Source organism: Haliotis asinina, chromosome 14 (genome assembly GCF_037392515.1).
Source record: "Haliotis asinina isolate JCU_RB_2024 chromosome 14, JCU_Hal_asi_v2, whole genome shotgun sequence".
Lineage (NCBI taxonomy): Eukaryota > Metazoa > Mollusca > Gastropoda > Lepetellida > Haliotidae > Haliotis > Haliotis asinina.
This window is the reverse complement of record NC_090293.1, coordinates 15895735-15913786: the sequence shown is the minus strand read 5'-3', so window position 1 is coordinate 15913786 and position 18052 is coordinate 15895735. Positions and strand designations below refer to the sequence as shown.

At 39.6% G+C, this 18052-nt stretch overlaps 1 protein-coding gene across 1 annotated transcript in view; it reads left to right on the top strand.

Moving 5' to 3' along the window:
- Positions 1–1203: 1203 nt before the first annotated feature.
- LOC137261629 (monocarboxylate transporter 13-like) overlaps positions 1204–18052 on the top strand; it is a 51603-nt gene continuing 34754 nt past the window's right edge. Inside the window, exon 1 of the mRNA XM_067799408.1 lies at positions 1204–1450. Within this exon, the coding sequence (XP_067655509.1) occupies positions 1276–1450 (175 nt within the window). The 5' untranslated portion in view covers positions 1204–1275. The remainder of the gene's footprint in view (positions 1451–18052) is intronic.

Sequence of the window (18052 nt, the reverse complement as noted above, 5' to 3'; positions counted from 1 at the left end):
GAGCTATTAATTACCTTGCGGACATGCATCGTCGGTTGGGTTACTTCGGAACACAAACTTGTATTATCATTATTATTTTTGTGAAAATTCATAAACAACACACGATCCTAATTGTATTAGCACATGTGGTTCTGTTGTGTTATTGGCCGACTGGCTTGCGTCAGTGAGTGAGTGGTGTTCAAACGTCGTATGTCAATCTTTAAGCTGAGGGCGAGAACCTGTTGGTACACACGCACCAGTAATGGTAATCGAGTCGAATTGGGGTTCGAACCATTTGTATTAATGTTTTGTTATTAACAATACACAGCAGAAAGTTTATATGGATTATCTACGTCGACGATGATCATCGATTTCTGAGTTTATGTTGATCAGAGGTAAAAGAAACGCGAAGGTGGTTTTCTGTTGTATAATAATACATGACGTAATTGTTCATTTTGGCATTCGTTGATTAATGAAAACTCCTTACGACGCACAACATACAGACCGACGCCGATACTGATCAGTCAGTACAGCGTCTCGGACGAATACCTGTAGCACGTTTTCACCAGATGTACAATATTGATGGTTTACAAATGAAACTCATCTTTTTCTTAGCTTAACAATTCATGTTCTATGTTCATTTCATATTGTTGTGTGTGGCCGACGAGCACCTACGTTGTCGCGTTTCCCAAACGTTTTCTCCAGTTTCTGTTTTTCCCCTCACAAATCACTCCTGACACATGCGGGTACGAGTAATCCATATGTGGCAATAATTTGGTATGAATATTAGTAATTCTCCGTCAGATATATCCAGGTTTGTTTTCTACTTTTGCGTTACTGTTTTTGAAGTTTATATCAAGAGTTGCTGAACATGTTCATTTTGGAGAAACTTTTTGTGGGGTCCAAAATTGCCTGAAGACAATGTACCTATGTGGGGAGCTCAACCCCGGCCTTCTTCGTGACTAAAGCCTGCATTAACCACAGTGTTAACTCTCGATATTGAATGATAATATATATATTATTATATATTATATTAATTTTGTTCACGGTCATCAATGCGCCCACCAGGTAGTGATGTTAATCATCCGGGGCGCCTGCACGTGTTTTAATATATAGAAAACCTATTATAGATAATATCAGTTTCACTTTGAATAATAAATACCCATAACCCTAACAGGGCCTCACAATATGTGCAGCACATGTGGCATCATTCCACCGCGTTGGTACTGCAGACTAGTGGAATATTTCAGTGATGGTGCTACGTAAAGCTGTGCCGGGGATACCTCAGTGGTAGCCATGTGGTGTCCCCTACCCTCCGACTTTCTCCTACCCGCCAGATACCACGGCGTGTATGTGGTAATAGTCACAGTGATAGTATACATCCCTGTCGGAGGACAGTTGCAAAGCTTTGGAGTTTTTGTGGAGAAATTAAACGAGGATTTCTGTCCGTATAACTGCCTGCAATTATTGTGTGAGTATACACTGACATGTTAAAATTTCGTAACATAGTTACATTAATAAAAAGGACCATTGTCTTTCATTTAATATGAATACAACATAAGATTCCCAAAATGTTATAAACATTTGTTTTCTTTGAGTTCAATGAGAAGTGAATTTATCCTGCCCCGCCACTCATCACATGAGTACAAAAAACCCCAAAACCCTTTCCTTAGTCATAACTGTGCAAATTCGACCATATCAAAGGCAAGAGGGATGATATCATGTGTTCGTGGAAAAGTGAACACCTCACAGGGCGCCCCGTCAAATATAAATAGAAGCAACAATATCAATTCAATGATCACAGAATTCGCCTGTAAGCCCGTGATCGTAGTACGAATCTGACAATGCCCATACCGTTTATTGGCGTTTTACATCCATCATTCATTTTCAATGATGATGCCATGAGTGAGCACACCATGTCCTACCGAAAGCACCCGCTACAAATACATGCAAAGGCAGGTAAAATGTTGTAATACGGCATGAAAGGCGTAATTTTAAGACTTTAATAATATAGACATATATAATAAAAAAAAATTATAATAATAATAATATACCATATATAATCTAGTTATCTTCATATTACTGTAGATAAAGTTCATAAAATAAACAAGATAATGCACACTCATGGTCCTTTGGGATTGTTTTTTCTGCAACAACAATGTAAATATTTTGTGCATGTGATCTCTCCCCCCCAAAAAACACATATTTTGTACCCAATCGCGACATTCCCAGTGCCTTACGGTCAGTCGATACTGACGGGTTGATCACATGCCTTGAAATGTCACCATTATTGTTTCACAACTGTAGCTACATAGGCCTGCAGATGCTGTCACCCAACACTGTTGATGTTGATAACGTCACTGTGAGCATCTGACTGCGTGATGGACTCATACTCGTTGTTTGACACTTGTAATTCACAATCAAAACTCAAAATTCATTTAAGAATATTTATGTGGTCTTTTTTTTTTTTTTTCATAAACGCATAATGAAAACAGGATGTAGTGTAAAGTCACCAAGAGCACAAAAGCTAGCTCAGTCACACATTATTTGCTGAAATCGTTTGGAATCATTGGCAAGTGTTCTCAACATATGCAATGAACTTTCCATACTACTGATAATTACGAATGCGGTGTATAGTAATATATGAATAAAATTATGATAACAACATACACGAAATGCCCGTATAATAATTTCATCTATGTTTCATAGTGTATAATATGCAGATATTTTCATAGATTCTCTTTGTATTCGCCATGGCACAATGAACTATTATACGTTTCCAGAAATTGATTTTCACAGTGTCATGTATTGCTGAACTCTTGTGAAGGAAATAGTTCAAAAATGCTCTTGACCATATCACAGTCAATATTTTCTTTGTAACGAACAAGTAACACAATGATATGAAGTGGTATAAAATACTGACGGATAACAACATGTACAACCATTTTTTTTAATTAAAAATATTTTTTAATTATTTTGAAATATTTTAAGAATATGGTTTCAAAGTGACCTACGTACACAATGTTTGTGATTTATAAGTCACTTTAAAAAATATTTACGTTTTAAAAATAATCCCATGTCTGCTTTCTTTTCTACGTCAGTTCAAGAAATGTTATATGCTGTAAGTTGTGTACTATATGTTACATGCTATATGCTGTATGCTGTATGTTGTGTGCTGTATGTTATATGCTATATGCTGTATGTTGTGTACTTTATGTTACATGCTATATGCTGTATGCCGTATGCTGCATGTTGTGTGCTGTATGTTATATGCTATATGCTGTATGCTTTATGGTATGTCTAAGTAAAATGTGTCTCTCTGTTCCTCTCAATATTAAATGACAACAGGGTAAAACTGTTTCGCAGTGTTTCATGGACAAAGATGTATAATATAATATATAATATATAATATATAATATATAATATATAATATATAATATATAATATATAATATATAATATATAATATATAATATATAATATATAATAGAACCAATTCCACATTTTGGTTATGTCTCTATAGAACATGTTCCCGCAGTCAGGATCAAAACCTAATTCGAAACTGTCATTTTTTGTTTCGGTTCAATTTGATATCAATGGCTTGAAACATCAGATGAAACATAATGGACTACCCTCGCCATGCTGTTATAAATCAGGTTATACGTGTTCTCAAGATAGCACAGTATATATTAAACATCTGTTTGAAGGTGGCCATTTCACTGAACACATTCCTTACAACTGTGGAAAGGGTTTTGTCGCTTTTATTTACGTATTTATTTATGACTTTATCATTCACAGCCTTGTCGTCATTACTATGGTGATATGTACTCTTATAACCATCAATTGCTATATTATACGTGAATATGTTGGATTATTCAGTAGAAGTCGAGCCCTGCGGGACAAGAAAAGCACATGTGTTGTAGCAGTGCGGAACTATGACATTTAATGGCTATATGCGTCGCTATGAATTTATGTTTGATAATCAGGAGATGTGTATACTGGTGTCGTGAATATAACCAGCCAGTTTATCAATTGCCGAATGAAAAAACGAGTTGACAATGAATTTTTAGCAGATACGGGATGAAAGTGAGAAAATAATTCATAATGTTGGAATTCGATATGAAACGTGTTTCTGGTCGTAGGATTGATGGTGTGGTGTGATGTCGGGCGTGGGTTTGATTTGGTAAAGGTGATGCTGTAGAGATGCTGTAGAGATGCTGTAGTGATGCTGTAGAGATGCTTAGGGGTTATAATTTCTGTCTTCTTTTATTTTCCTATCTTCCTTGATATATATTTTAAGGGATAGACATAGGGCTGGTTTTATGTGGGTGTTCGGAGGTGTGTGAGTGCGTGCGTGTGCGTGTTTTTGTGTCTTGCCTAAAGGTTGAGTTGGAGAGCGTTTGGGTCGCGATGGGTTTTCGAGTTTCAGATCCACAGATACGCCACCCCCTCCCCCCAAAAAATAATAAAATGAAAAATAAAAAAAAAATAAAAAAAATAAATATAAATAAATAAATAAAAATAAAAAAATAACAAAAACACACACACACACACAAAAACACACACACAAATTTCCAGTTTAATTTAATCGAGACATATTTCAATGTAACTTTGACTGTGCAAGGATTTGTATGTCGGCGGTTAGACCCTCCAGACTAAATGCCAAGTTCTTATTGCTTTTCATTTAGAATCCAATTATATAGTGACAACTATTCTGTTTATCTCAAGCTAAGGTGTTTATTTGTCCACTTTGTCCGTACATAATTGCGAAAACCATGTCTTTTCTCATTTTACTGATTCATTAAATATCGTATAACCATTAGTTTATAAAGCTGACTCTGCTATGGACGACTCTGCATATTTCATGTGGACAAATATTACTTTAGTAGTGATATGAGTCGATGGTAAAGGTAAATTGTGAGGTCTTCGCTTTTGTCGACCACGTTACGGTGAATGTTTTGATTGACAGGTTGAATGATTGACGTGTGCATGAAAGCACTATGAAAGACATGAAACTGACATTAGGTGCTGCCGGCTATTTTATGGCAATACCAAAGACAAAATGAAACTAATGCCGCGTTGTTTTAATTAAACACAGTGTCGATAAACTGTATGTTATTAAACCCTGGTAGGGAAAGTGATATGAATGCAAAGAGATATCCAGGTGTGACGAATTGTTTGGTCTTTTAAGTCGTTTGTATTTTCCCTTTGATGTTCCTCTTCTGTTGATTATCTAAACGTTTGAATGTCATGTACGCCAACTTTAGCTACATGAGGTGGTTTACAAAGAGTCGAGTCTGGATCACACAGTTCAGTGATCGACATCATGAACATCTACCTATGCATTCGGGTATGATAAAAAGCATCATCCAAAACTGACAACTCGATCGCTTTCCGTGACGGCAATGGGTTGCTAAATACCAAATTTAACGTTGATGCCTGCAATCTGTCCCAGTTGCGTAGATCGATGGTCATGCTGTTGATCACTGGATTGTCTGACCCAAGCTCGATTATATCCAGTCGGCTGGGATATTGCTGAGTGCGGCGTTGAAACAAGAACCCAATCAACCAACCAAAAGTATACTGGGACTCCTTTACTAAGGTTAACCTGAACGCCCGTTCTTTAACATTGCACCAAGGCTACCTTAGTGACGTACGATCACCTTAGTACTTCGAGAAACGAGGTCCTTGGTTCTTACACTGTGCGCACTTTAAGTGTAGTCTCTGAATATATACATGGAACAATGGAGTAGCCTAGTGGTTAAAGCGTTCGCTACCCACATCGATGATCCTGATTCGATCCCTACATAGGTACATTGTGGGAAGCCCATTTCTGGTATCCCCGTCGTGATATTGCTGGAATAGTGCTAAAAGCGGCGTAAAACACAACTCATTCACTCACTGTAAACATATATAATTTTGGTAGAATTTGTACAAAAAACATAAATGATACTTGGCATAATGACAATAGGCAGACATGTTTGTTGTCGTTACATAGATCAACAATTAAGTACTGATTTGATAGATTTATCACCTTTCAAAAAGTAACCGGCCATTAGAAGTTACTAATTTTATGAGTTTACAATAATTTGTTAAATTATTCCATAGAGTAGTAGATAATTATGTTTTTCGTAGCGTTAGATATTTATCACATTCAAATAGGAAATGGACCTCATCTTCTTTTCGTTTACTGTTACACATCTTACAAATTACATCTAAGTGCATCACTGTAAACATACATATATAATTTTGATAGTATTTGAGAAGGGAGGAAAACCAGGCTTTATTCATTTAGCGCTTTATCATTCTAGAAAGGGCTGTGCTGTAGTTGGCGGACTCTGAGACTCGCTATAGTGTCTTGAATGTTTGTGATACGGTCTGTAATTGATCGACATGACATTGGTGAGCGCAAAAGTATGCGTTAGATGCGAACTCGACGAAACAGAGAACAAACAGAGTGTTGAAAAGTAAAGAAACCGAACCCGAAATTAGCACAAAGGAACGTTTTTAGCAATTAAGACCATAAGTATCAGATGTTTTCTTCAGCGTCTTTTTCTAGTTATAATTACGCGTAGTTTGTTTCAAGGCATGAACTTGTAGCATGCCTGTAACTGAACATCAAAGAGTCAGTATTGCACCACAGAGATCTTCATCGAGGAAGACAGGATTCTGGTCTTTCTCAACTTTATTTTTTGCAACCAGTATTTGTTTTAAAAAGGATATAAATAATTCTTGACATACTCATACTATACATGTTACAAAGGGGCGTATCAGCAATGTTCATCGAAAGGAAACCGTGTAACGGACATCTCATGGATCAGGAGTGCGATGTAGTGAGCGAGTTTAGTTTTACACCGCACTCAGTTATTGCAGCATTGTGGTGGTGATCTGTATATCAACATCATAGTCCTCCTCCTCTATCTCTTCCTCCCCTCCTTCTCCCCTCCTCTTCCTCCTCCTCTTCTTCCTCCTCCCCTCCTCCTCGGCTCCCCTCCCCTCCTCTTCCTCCTCCTCCCTCCTCTTCGGCCCCTCTCCCTCTCCTCTTCCTCTTCCCCCTCCCCTCCTCCTCCTCCCACCTCTTCCTCCCCGTCCCCCTCTTTCCCCCTCCCATCCTCTTCTTCCTCCTCCCCTCCTCTTCCTCCCCCATCCTCGTCGTCCTCAACCACCTCCTATTCTTCCTTTTCTTCCCCATTCGTCCTCCTCCACCTCTTCCTCCCCCCCCCCCCCTTCCTCCTCCTCCTTCTCTTCCCTTCCATCCTCTTCCTCCTCCTAGACAGTTTTCGGTCAGTGTTAGATGGTGGCTACGATGAATGGTTAATGTCGTTCCTGTCCAGCTGAAGATGTCTGGCGTGGATTGTCTTTCTGTACATATAATTATCCTTCAACTCATTAAACGGTGTTCAGCAGATTTGTTCAGCTAAACGTGTACCAACATGTTTTGTGGACCGTACAACTGCAGTATTTCGGAGACTGGTTTATGTTCTGATTATGTTTGTAAATTGGGCTCACATCTGTATATGGTTTCTCTTGTTAAGCGCCGGATGGGTAGCTTTGAGGTTAAAATGTTTGATCGTGATGAGGGAGACCCGGTTTCATTACAATAAAAATCAATAAGATAAGACGGTTGGTCTTGTCAAGTGTCATTTGACTGATGGGGTCCGTAGATTGACTGACAGGTCACGTTGGAGTCCTGGGTTCGATTCTCACATGAGTCTATATAGTGAAACCATTTTGGTGCCCCCTGCCGTGACATTGCTGAGACAAAAAAGGTATGAAACCATACCCAGTCAATACAGTCACCCACTCAATGTCAATTTCAAATACAAGCACCCGTTTTCGTCAAAAACAATCCTGATTCATGTCCTCCGCGTCTACTTGCACAAACACACCTGATCGTTAATCACCAGCGGTCATGTGACGGTCGGCAACAGGTGTACGCTGTACAAGGCTGTAGTGCTGTAGATTCATATTAATACGAATATTTACACAATGGCCATACTGAATGTTGCAATTACATCAAGGATAACATATCTCCCGCGATAACAGATTGTAATTTAGGATGTAAACGATGCTCTAGAGATAGTGTACGTGGATGTCATTGAGTATCATGTTCTATGGAAGAGTGAAGGACATATTGTCGCATTGTGTGTTCATCCCTTATAAGACCAAACACAAATGACAAAATGATAGGGAGAAATTGCAACTGCAGCACATATTTGAGCCTGAAGAAATATTGAGTGGTGGGATTGTTGCCTTTTTTGACAAATATATGTATTTCGTAATCTTCATGAACACATGAACATGGGCACATGTGTTCAAAGTCACTGTTCTGTTCGTTCTGTTCTATAGTAAATTTATGCAAGGACCGATGTGATCTACCTCACTCTGATTGTTTGGGTTCGAATTCCGGATTTGTAATAACCTACACACTACCGAAATTTGTACTTTATCAAGGAAATATAATCCTAGGCCCAGATTTTCGAAGCTCTCTTAGCTCTAAGTCGTAAACGCCATGCATTAACATTAACTTACGACTGTCTTATCGCCAAGAGAGCTTCGAAAATCTAGGCCCTAAAGTGTGATACCTTCTAAAATGGCATCGTGTATCCACTGTGTGATAATGATGATTGCGGTGTAAAACAAGACTGTATTGATGGCTGTAATACGAAAATAATGTATTTAACATTCTCTATGTACTATGTACACTTAGATGCACATATGACTAACATATTTCGTTACAAAGTTTCCAAAATTAATATTGCTTACAGTCTGATTGTGGTGGTGAATATGACAGGAAAAGTTGATGTGTCAGCGATACGTCATTGCTCTGAAGATAAGCATCATGATGTTGCTGAATGGGGAAATGACCTTGCCATCAGCAAACATAAACTGTCACGCTAGTGAGGGTATACACCACTTTCAATGGTGGCGTTAAAACAGAGCAGACACGGCGATTTGGCGATGTGTGTCATAGTATCATAGTTGCGTTTAGTACCTACGTCTGCAGTGTTTTCGCGACTGTTTTCAGTTCAGGAACGTGTTCCTAACGTATGTGAGTGTTTGGACAAATCAAGGAAAAATCAAATCCGCTCGAATGTTCTCGTGTACACTTTTTAAACTAAGGCTGAGGCGTTTATGTACGTCCCAGTCAATATCAGGTGATCATGCTTGTAAGAGGCGACTAACGGGATCGGGTGGTTAGGCTCGCTGACTTGGTTGCTCATGCTGTTTATCACTGGACTGTCTGGTCAAGACCGCCTCCGTATAGCTGGGATATTGCTAAGTGTGGCTTTAACGAAGTAACAAACAAACCCACACTGCACCAAAACTATCGTGTGGACAAAATGCACTATCGTGCGATTTGGTGATTTTGACGTGGTGTCATCGTAGATTATAGGGACATTGTGATCGAGGTGGCTAAAGCGCCAGACAAGTGATCCAGCGAGCTTGACGTGCCGGGGTCGAATCCAACTGTGACAAGATGTAAAAACCTTGGAGTCACCATTGTGTGCAAACTCTGTCAGTGCTGTCACAACCCCCTAGTGTAAAGTACACTACTCAGTGCCTGTGCATGAATTTGTTGGCATAAGACCTCACGGTGACCACTAGAACAGGTCCAAACGCCTAGTTGTGCAGTAAACTTGGACTAAGCATTGTGACTGTGCGCCCCTGTCCACCCACCTGTGGACCTCGCAAGGATGGGAAAGCAATGCTGATAACCTGGTGCGCCTGCAAGATTTGTAAATCGTTACATTTACTAATTGTGAGCCATGCTTGAAATCTGACACTAGTTTGCAAGTGCCTCATTCAAACTGTTCACATTTGCTGTTTTTGAATATTTCTATCAGAGTATCCCTGTCACAACCTCACTCTTTAACGCTATGATCACCCTCCTCACATACACACAACTTTTGACGTCGACATGATAAATGATATGTCGGATCTCTTTAATAACCGCAACAACAATGTCGGATAAAGTTTGTAAACGGTCTAATTAAACATGCTATTTACACTTTATCAATTTATAATGATTCTAAGTATGCGTCGTTTAAACCTGCGTCATTGTGTGGGCGTTTCACCCATATACCTTACACACCATGTCAGTCTGAAATCTGATACCTTGTAAAGCCTTAAACTTGCATAACGTCTTGATATATAATTTAATAACGTTTAACCTGCATCTCTCTCTGATAATTGGTTTAGCTTTATTCCTGCATCTTTTCTCTGATATCTGGTTTAGAGTTAAACCTGCATCTCTCCTGACATCTGGTTTAGCATTAAACCTGCATCTCTCTCTGATAATTGGTTTAGCTTTATTCCTGCATCTTTTCTCTGATATCTGGTTTAGAGTTAAACCTGCATCTCTCCTGACATCTGGTTTAGCTTTAAACCTGCATCTCTCTCTGATAATTGGTTTAGCTTTATTCCTGCATCTTTTCTCTGATATCTGGTTTAGACTTAAACCTGCATCTCTCCTGACATCTGGTTTAGCTTTAAACCTGCATCTCTCTCTGATAATTGGTTTAGCTTTATTCCTGCATCTTTTCTCTGATATCTGGTTTAGAGTTAAACCTGCATCTCTCCTGACATCTGGTTTAGCTTTAAACCTGCATCTCTCTCTGATAATTGGTTTAGCTTTATTCCTGCATCTTTTCTCTGATATCTGGTTTAGAGTTAAACCTGCATCTCTCCTGACATCTGGTTTAGCATTAAACCTGCATCTCTCTCTGATAATTGGTTTAGCTTTATTCCTGCATCTTTTCTCTGATAATCTGGTTTAGAGTTAAACCTGCATCTCTCCTGACATCTGGTTTAGCATTAAACCTGCATCTCTCTCTGATAATTGGTTTAGCTTTATTCCTGCATCTTTTCTCTGATAATCTGGTTTAGAGTTAAACCTGCATCTCTCCTGACATCTGGTTTAGCATTAAACCTGCATCTCTCTCTGATAATTGGTCTAGCGTTGAATCTGCATCTCTCCTGATATCCGGTTTAGCGTTAAATCTGCATCTCTCTCTGATACCGGTTTAGCGTTACACCTGCATCTCTCCTGATATCAAGTTTAGATTTAAACCTGCATCGCTTTCTGATATTTCACTTAGTATTAAACTATCATCTTTCACTGATATCCATTTTACGTTCAGTCTGCATAGTTCTGTGATATCTGACAGTGCTGACACTGTATCTCCCTCTGACATTTGGTTTAGCATTAACCCTGTATCTCTCTCTGGTATCTGGTTTAGCATTACACCCGCATATCTCCTGATATCCGGTTTAGCGTTGACACTGCTTCTCTCTGATATCTGGTTTAACATTAAACCTGCATCTCTTCCTAATATCTTACTTAGTGTTGGACCTGTATATCTCACTGATTTCTGGTTACCATCAAACCTGCATCTCACTCTCTGATATCTGGTTTAACATTACACCTACATGTCTCCTGATGTCTAGTGTAGTGTTAACCATTCATCTCTCCTGATATTCGGTTCAGCCTGCATCTCTCCCTAACATATTACTTAGTGCTGAATCACTCCCTGATCTCTTCCTTAGTGATAACCCAGCTTCGCTCATCAATCCCTTACTTAGTGTTACCGCTCCCTAATCTCTTACTTGATGTTAACCCTAATAGCTTACATAGTGATAACCCCGAACCACTCCTTAATATCTCACCTAGTGTTAAACCTGCATTCATTCTTGAAAAGACGTTTAATGTCAACACTTCGGCGTAGCACCTCCAACACAAACCGCCAATGCACATGCTATATATCAGACAAAGTATGACAATGAACTTACACAATGAACAAGAAAACTAGAACCTACTTGACCATCCCATATACAGGCCTCTGACAATCAAATGCGAAATATTCTATAAGCACAACAATTTATACACAGCAGTAAAGCCACTACAGAAAGAACATACAAGTTCAGTTGATTATAGAACTTTTAGTTTTTACTATAATCTTTGAAAAGAGGGTTTTCTCTTTCTCAGCTGATTTGTCGAGCGTTCGTGTTCTATTATCTCTATGTGTTAATATGATCACTTTACTCATGTTTTACTAATGTGTACGAAAGTAATTTCATTGCCAATTTCTGATTAAAAATATTTGAAAACATAAAAATAAAACGAACCCTTTACGGCTTTACCGATCGATAATCAAACCCTGCTTTCTCTTTAATGCTTTGAACATAGCTAATTGGTAATGGTTCGGTATTCTTTTGCCTTCGTCAACGAACAGTTCAATTTGAACTAAATTCGCAGTATCAGGTTTTTTATATCTCAAAGGTTAGATGACTAGGAACATAAAAGTCGGTTCTTCATATTGATATACTTTTTAAATTAGTTAGATATTAATTTCACACCTAACACACAGTCTCATCTAATGTCGAGCAGAGACCGTTGGAAATACAACGATACCTCACCATCAGTATAACACAGATCGTGATGTAACAATGTTAAGCGAAGGTCGTGTGTGCACAGGCAGCTTGTTAATGGAAGTATCTGCGCTCAGATTGGAGTTCTCGAATCATATCACACAACTGGATTTCATTGCATATTAGTGTCTGCTAGCGATGTTCATAGCACCCATGAGGATGTCAATTCATAATCACATCTGTTACTGACATAACATAATCTGTTACTGACATAACATAATCTGTTACTGACATAACATAATCTGTTACTGACGAACTCAAATCATAGCACATATGTGGATGCCAGTTGTATAATCATTTCTGCTAGTGACAATCTCGAATCCTGACATACATCAGGATGTCATTCTATGATCCTTTCTGCTGGTGACAATCTCGATTCCTGACACATATCAGGATGTCAATGTATGATCCCTTCTGCTGGTGACAATCCCGGACCCTGACACACATCAGGATGTCATTGTATGATCCTTTCTGCTGGTGTCAATTTCGAATCCTGACACACATCAGGACGTCATTGTATGATCCCTTCTGCTGGTGACAATCCCGGACCCTGACACACATCAGGATGTCATTGTATGATCCTTTCTGCTGGTGTCAATTTCGAATCCTGACACACATCAGGATGTCATTGTATGATCCCTTCTGCTGGTGTCAATCCCGGACCCTGACACACATCAGGATGTCATTGTATGATCCCTTCTGCTGGTGTCAATCTCGAACCCTGACACACATCAGGACGTCATTGTATGATCCCTCCTGCTGGTGACAATTTCGAATCCTGACACACATCAGGACGTCATTGTATGATCCCTTCTGCTGGTGACAAACTCGAACTCTGACACACATCAGGACGTCATTGTATGATCCCTTCTGCTGGTGTCAATCTCGAACCCTGACACACATCAGGACGTCATTGTATGATCCCTCCTGCTGGTGACAATTTCGAATCCTGACACACATCAGGACGTCATTGTATGATCCCTTCTGCTGGTGACAAACTCGAACTCTGACACACATCAGGACATCATTGTATGATCCCTTCTGCTTGTGACAAACTCGAATCCTGACACACATTAGGATGTCATTGTGTGATCCATTTTGGTAGTGACAATCTCGACTCCTGGCACACATCAGGATGTCTTTGTATGATCATTTCTGTTGGTGACGAAGCCATATTAACAATTTCACATATGTGGGTAATGTGGTGAAGGAGATATTAGTCATTTGGCACATCTTGGGTAACGGTATGCCCTCAGATACTATCATATAAAATATGATGGTATTGTAAACCAGAAGTTACTCTGTTCTGTAATCTGATTGGGTGAAAAACATGATCAAATGGTATTAGATTCCCGGAAACTGCAAGACTATTCACTGCGTATTGACACGTAAACAATTGTTTTGTTGTGTCATCAACAGTGGTGACGTCATTCAAATCATATTGTGACGTAAAGTTAGAATGACGTCACAAATGAGCAACCCCCGATGCTACCATGGGAACCAGCTGAAACGGCCAGCTGATGACACTTCACTGTTGTACCCATGATCGATGTAAACGAGTGCAGACAGTAAAACTCCTTTGGTTTACTTTTTTGTTTACAATGTCGATAAACATCATGTGTTGGCCAATTTCCGGGTGTTATTGAGTCTTTGAAGCATGGGAATATTTCATTTGACGCCGGAGGTTTCAAATGAAATATTCCCATGCTTCAAATACTCAATAACACCCGGAAATTGGCCAACACATGATGTTTATCTCCTAATTATACTATCTCATAATCCACAATTAAAGATTTTGATTGCTTGATCTCTATTTACACGGGGGCTGGGTTTTAAGGATACCCCCAAAACGATGTGTCCAGATATTGTAGCTGGCCCTATTTACCCTATATTGAGAGCTGACGTTTGTGTGGACTGTCGGTATTTAGTTTGACCCTTTGGCATCATGTATGAATAAGTAAAAGCATGAAAAAGGTTATGTCCTTACTTTTACGACATCTGGGGTGGATATAGTATGTCCAAAACAAACTCTTTCGGTAAACACGCAGAGGCAATAACAAGCGATTGCAGTTTCAAATTGCTCTTCTATGCCCTTTAATATCTAAGCTTGATTATAGAAGACTTCTAACTATCCCAAACACGCAAAATGGTTCTTGCATGATTTGTTTTCTAAGGTTTGTGATGCATTTATTGCAGATTTTAACTTTTTTCGAGAGTACCAATATAGGAATTTTGAGGCTGGGAAATAGCAAAGGATAATATGTAAAACAATACAACATGTGAACAGCTGAATTTATATCATTTTCAAGGTGAAGCTGACTACTTTATTGAACGCCCCTCATATCATGACGTAATTAAACAATTATGCCTGACATATTCCATGTGCAACAACATGTCTGCGTAGCTTTTCATGTGAATCGCCAACTCTCTCGACTGAATAACTCTGTTTATGGACTTGATGCAGATGATGCATGTTTACTGAGAGGCATCACGAATGGCCTGCAGCATCTCCTACACACTACCGAAACGAATACAAGTAGACGGTAGTTAAACAACAGTGCAAGTACAACTGGTATATTATAATATAGATGTGGAAGAAAACTGACGCCACCCGTATACGTACATGTATACCCTGATTAAGGCTAACTTGGTGAGGGAATTCATTACACGCAGTGTGTTTGTCAGTAGAGACATATAATACCTCGTACTCATTAAAATGATAAATATTTATCAGTACTAGGGCTTGTACTTTAGTAGTAGTAATCCAATACTTCTGTTATGGGAAAGATCTGATTTTTTTTACTCTACATTGGCGTCACGTGTGGGTAAGTTTGTCGATGAAAGAATATACAATTTTAGAAATAGTACAAAGATGCGAGATATGGAGGGCATCATGGTGCACGTCTTCTGCAGGAAAATGGGTACAATATGTAAAACCCATGTTTGGTGTCCCCTTCCCCCGTGATGTTGTTGGAATATTGCTATAAGCGGTATAAAACGGTACTCTCTCACTGTTTGGGGAAATCTTTTCAATACCAACTCCGACTTCACCCATAACCAGGTTGACATATTTAAATGTTACAGTCGCTGAAAAGATGAAATGTATTATGAAGTCTCCGTTTTCGCATGTAACAGCTTGCCTCAAAATATGATTTAAATGAAGAAAAAATATTGGACCCCACGAGTCAAGCAGCGTGTACGCCACCATGATACATTAGCAATAGAAAAAGAACGGCACGGTAGATCATCACTGTCAACATACATGTAAATCCGTATCAGGTCCGGTAGTGCACAGAGGTGCAGGAACTTGCTACAGTATGTCCTGAAAACGTTGCTGATATTGCTAGCCTTGCACACGAAGGGACATCCTCTATACAGTCTAAAGAATGCTACCGTGGCACATTTCCTAATGTACTTGTAAAACATGTTGTTGGTCTTGTCAAATCAACCTTCATGAAAGAAAATGTCTCACTAGAATTTAGGATTTACTGGCCTTAACCTATTTGTAGAACTGAAGGAAGGCGAGGAACATCTGTATTTATCGCTATTATTTGCCTACACAGTGTGAAAGTAGTTCAGATTTCTATAACAGCAGAGGGCGAATCTGTCTTTCCTCTGCACATTACAAAAGTGGGCGTCAGTGAATACTATATATACTGTTACTGTTGATTTGCAGTTAGCTCTTGTGATGTAATGACCTACATATACTGTAATCTTCATATCCTGAAAAAAATGTAAAAAAAAATTAAAAAATGTCCACATGTGACAAACTCGAATCGTGGATAACATCTACATATATTCTTGCGATACTTTCTGCTTGTGACTTACTAGAATCATGGGAGAAAGCAACACATCAATATTGATGTCATTTGGATCATGTGGATCAGCATATCCTACCAGGTCGACATCAGTCCAGATACAGCTCAAATCTTTGTGCAAATGTAGGAAAGTAGCTCCACGTTGGGGCAGGGTTATGTCCAGCAGTACGTGTAGACATCAGTCCAGATACAGCTCAAATCTTTGTGCAAATGTAGGAAAGTAGCTCCACGTTGGAGCAGGGTTATGTCCAACAGTACATGTAGACATCAGTCCAGATACAGCTCAAATCTTTGTGCAAATGTAGGAAAGTAGCTCCACGTTGGAGCAGGGTTATGACCAGCAGTACGTGTAGACATCAGTCCAGATACAGCTCAAATCTTTGTGCAAATGTAGGAAAGTAGCTCCACGTTGGAGCAGGGTTATGTCCAACAGTACATGTAGACATCAGTCCAGATACAGCTCAAATCTTTGTGCAAATGTAGGAAAGTAGCTCCACGTTGGGGCAGGGTTATGTCCAACAGTACGTGTAGACATCAGTCCAGATACAGCTCAAATCTTTGTGCAAATGTAGGAAAGTAGCTCCACGTTGGGGCAGGGTTATGTCCAGCAGTACGTGTAGACATCAGTCCAGATACAGCTCAAATCTTTGTGCAAATGTAGGAAAGTAGCTCCACGTTGGAGCAGGGCTATGACCAGCAGTACGTGTAGACATCAGTCCAGATACAGCTCAAATCTTTGTGCAAATGTAGGAAAGTAGCTCCACGTTGGAGCAGGGTTATGTCCAGCAGTACATGTAGACATCAGTCCAGATACAGCTCAAATCTTTGTGCAAATGTAGGAAAGTAGCTCCACGTTGGAGCAGGGTTATGTCCAACAGTACATGTAGACATCAGTCCAGATACAGCTCAAATCTTTGTGCAAATGTAGGAAAGTAGCTCCACGTTGGAGCAGGGATATGACCAGCAGTACGTGTAGACATCAGTCCAGATACAGCTCAAATCTTTGTGCAAATGTAGGAAAGTAGCTCCACGTTGGAGCAGGGTTATGACCAGCAGTACGTGTAGACATCAGTCCAGATACAGCTCAAATCTTTGTGCAAATGTAGGAAAGTAGCTCCACGTTGGAGCAGGGTTATGTCCAGTAGTACGTGTAGACATCAGTCCAGATACAGCTCAAATCTTTGTGCAAATGTAGGAAAGTAGCTCCACGTTGGGGCAGGGTTATGTCCAGCAGTACGTGTAGACATCAGTCCAGATACAGCTCAAATCTTTGTGCAAATGTAGGAAAGTAGCTCCACGTTGGAGCAGGGTTATGTCCAGCAGTACGTGTAGATATCAGTCCAGATACAGCTCAAATCTTTGTGCAAATGTAGGAAAGTAGCTCCACGTTGGGGCAGGGTTATGTCCAGCAGTACGTGTAGACATCAGTCCAGATACAGCTCAAATCTTTGTGCAAATGTAGGAAAGTAGCTCCACGTTGGGGCAGGGTTATGTCCAGCAGTACGTGTAGACATCAGTCCAGATACAGCTCAAATCTTTGTGCAAATGTAGGAAAGTAGCTCCACGTTGGAGCAGGGTTATGTCCAACAGTACATGTAGACATCAGTCCAGATACAGCTCAAATCTTTGTGCAAATGTAGGAAAGTAGCTCCACGTTGGAGCAGGGTTATGACCAGCAGTACGTGTAGACATCAGTCCAGGTACAGCTCAAATCTTTGTGCAAATGTAGGAAAGTAGCTCCACGTTGGGGCAGGGTTATGTCCAGCAGTACGTGTAGACATCAGTCCAGATACAGCTCAAATCTTTGTGCAAATGTAGGAAAGT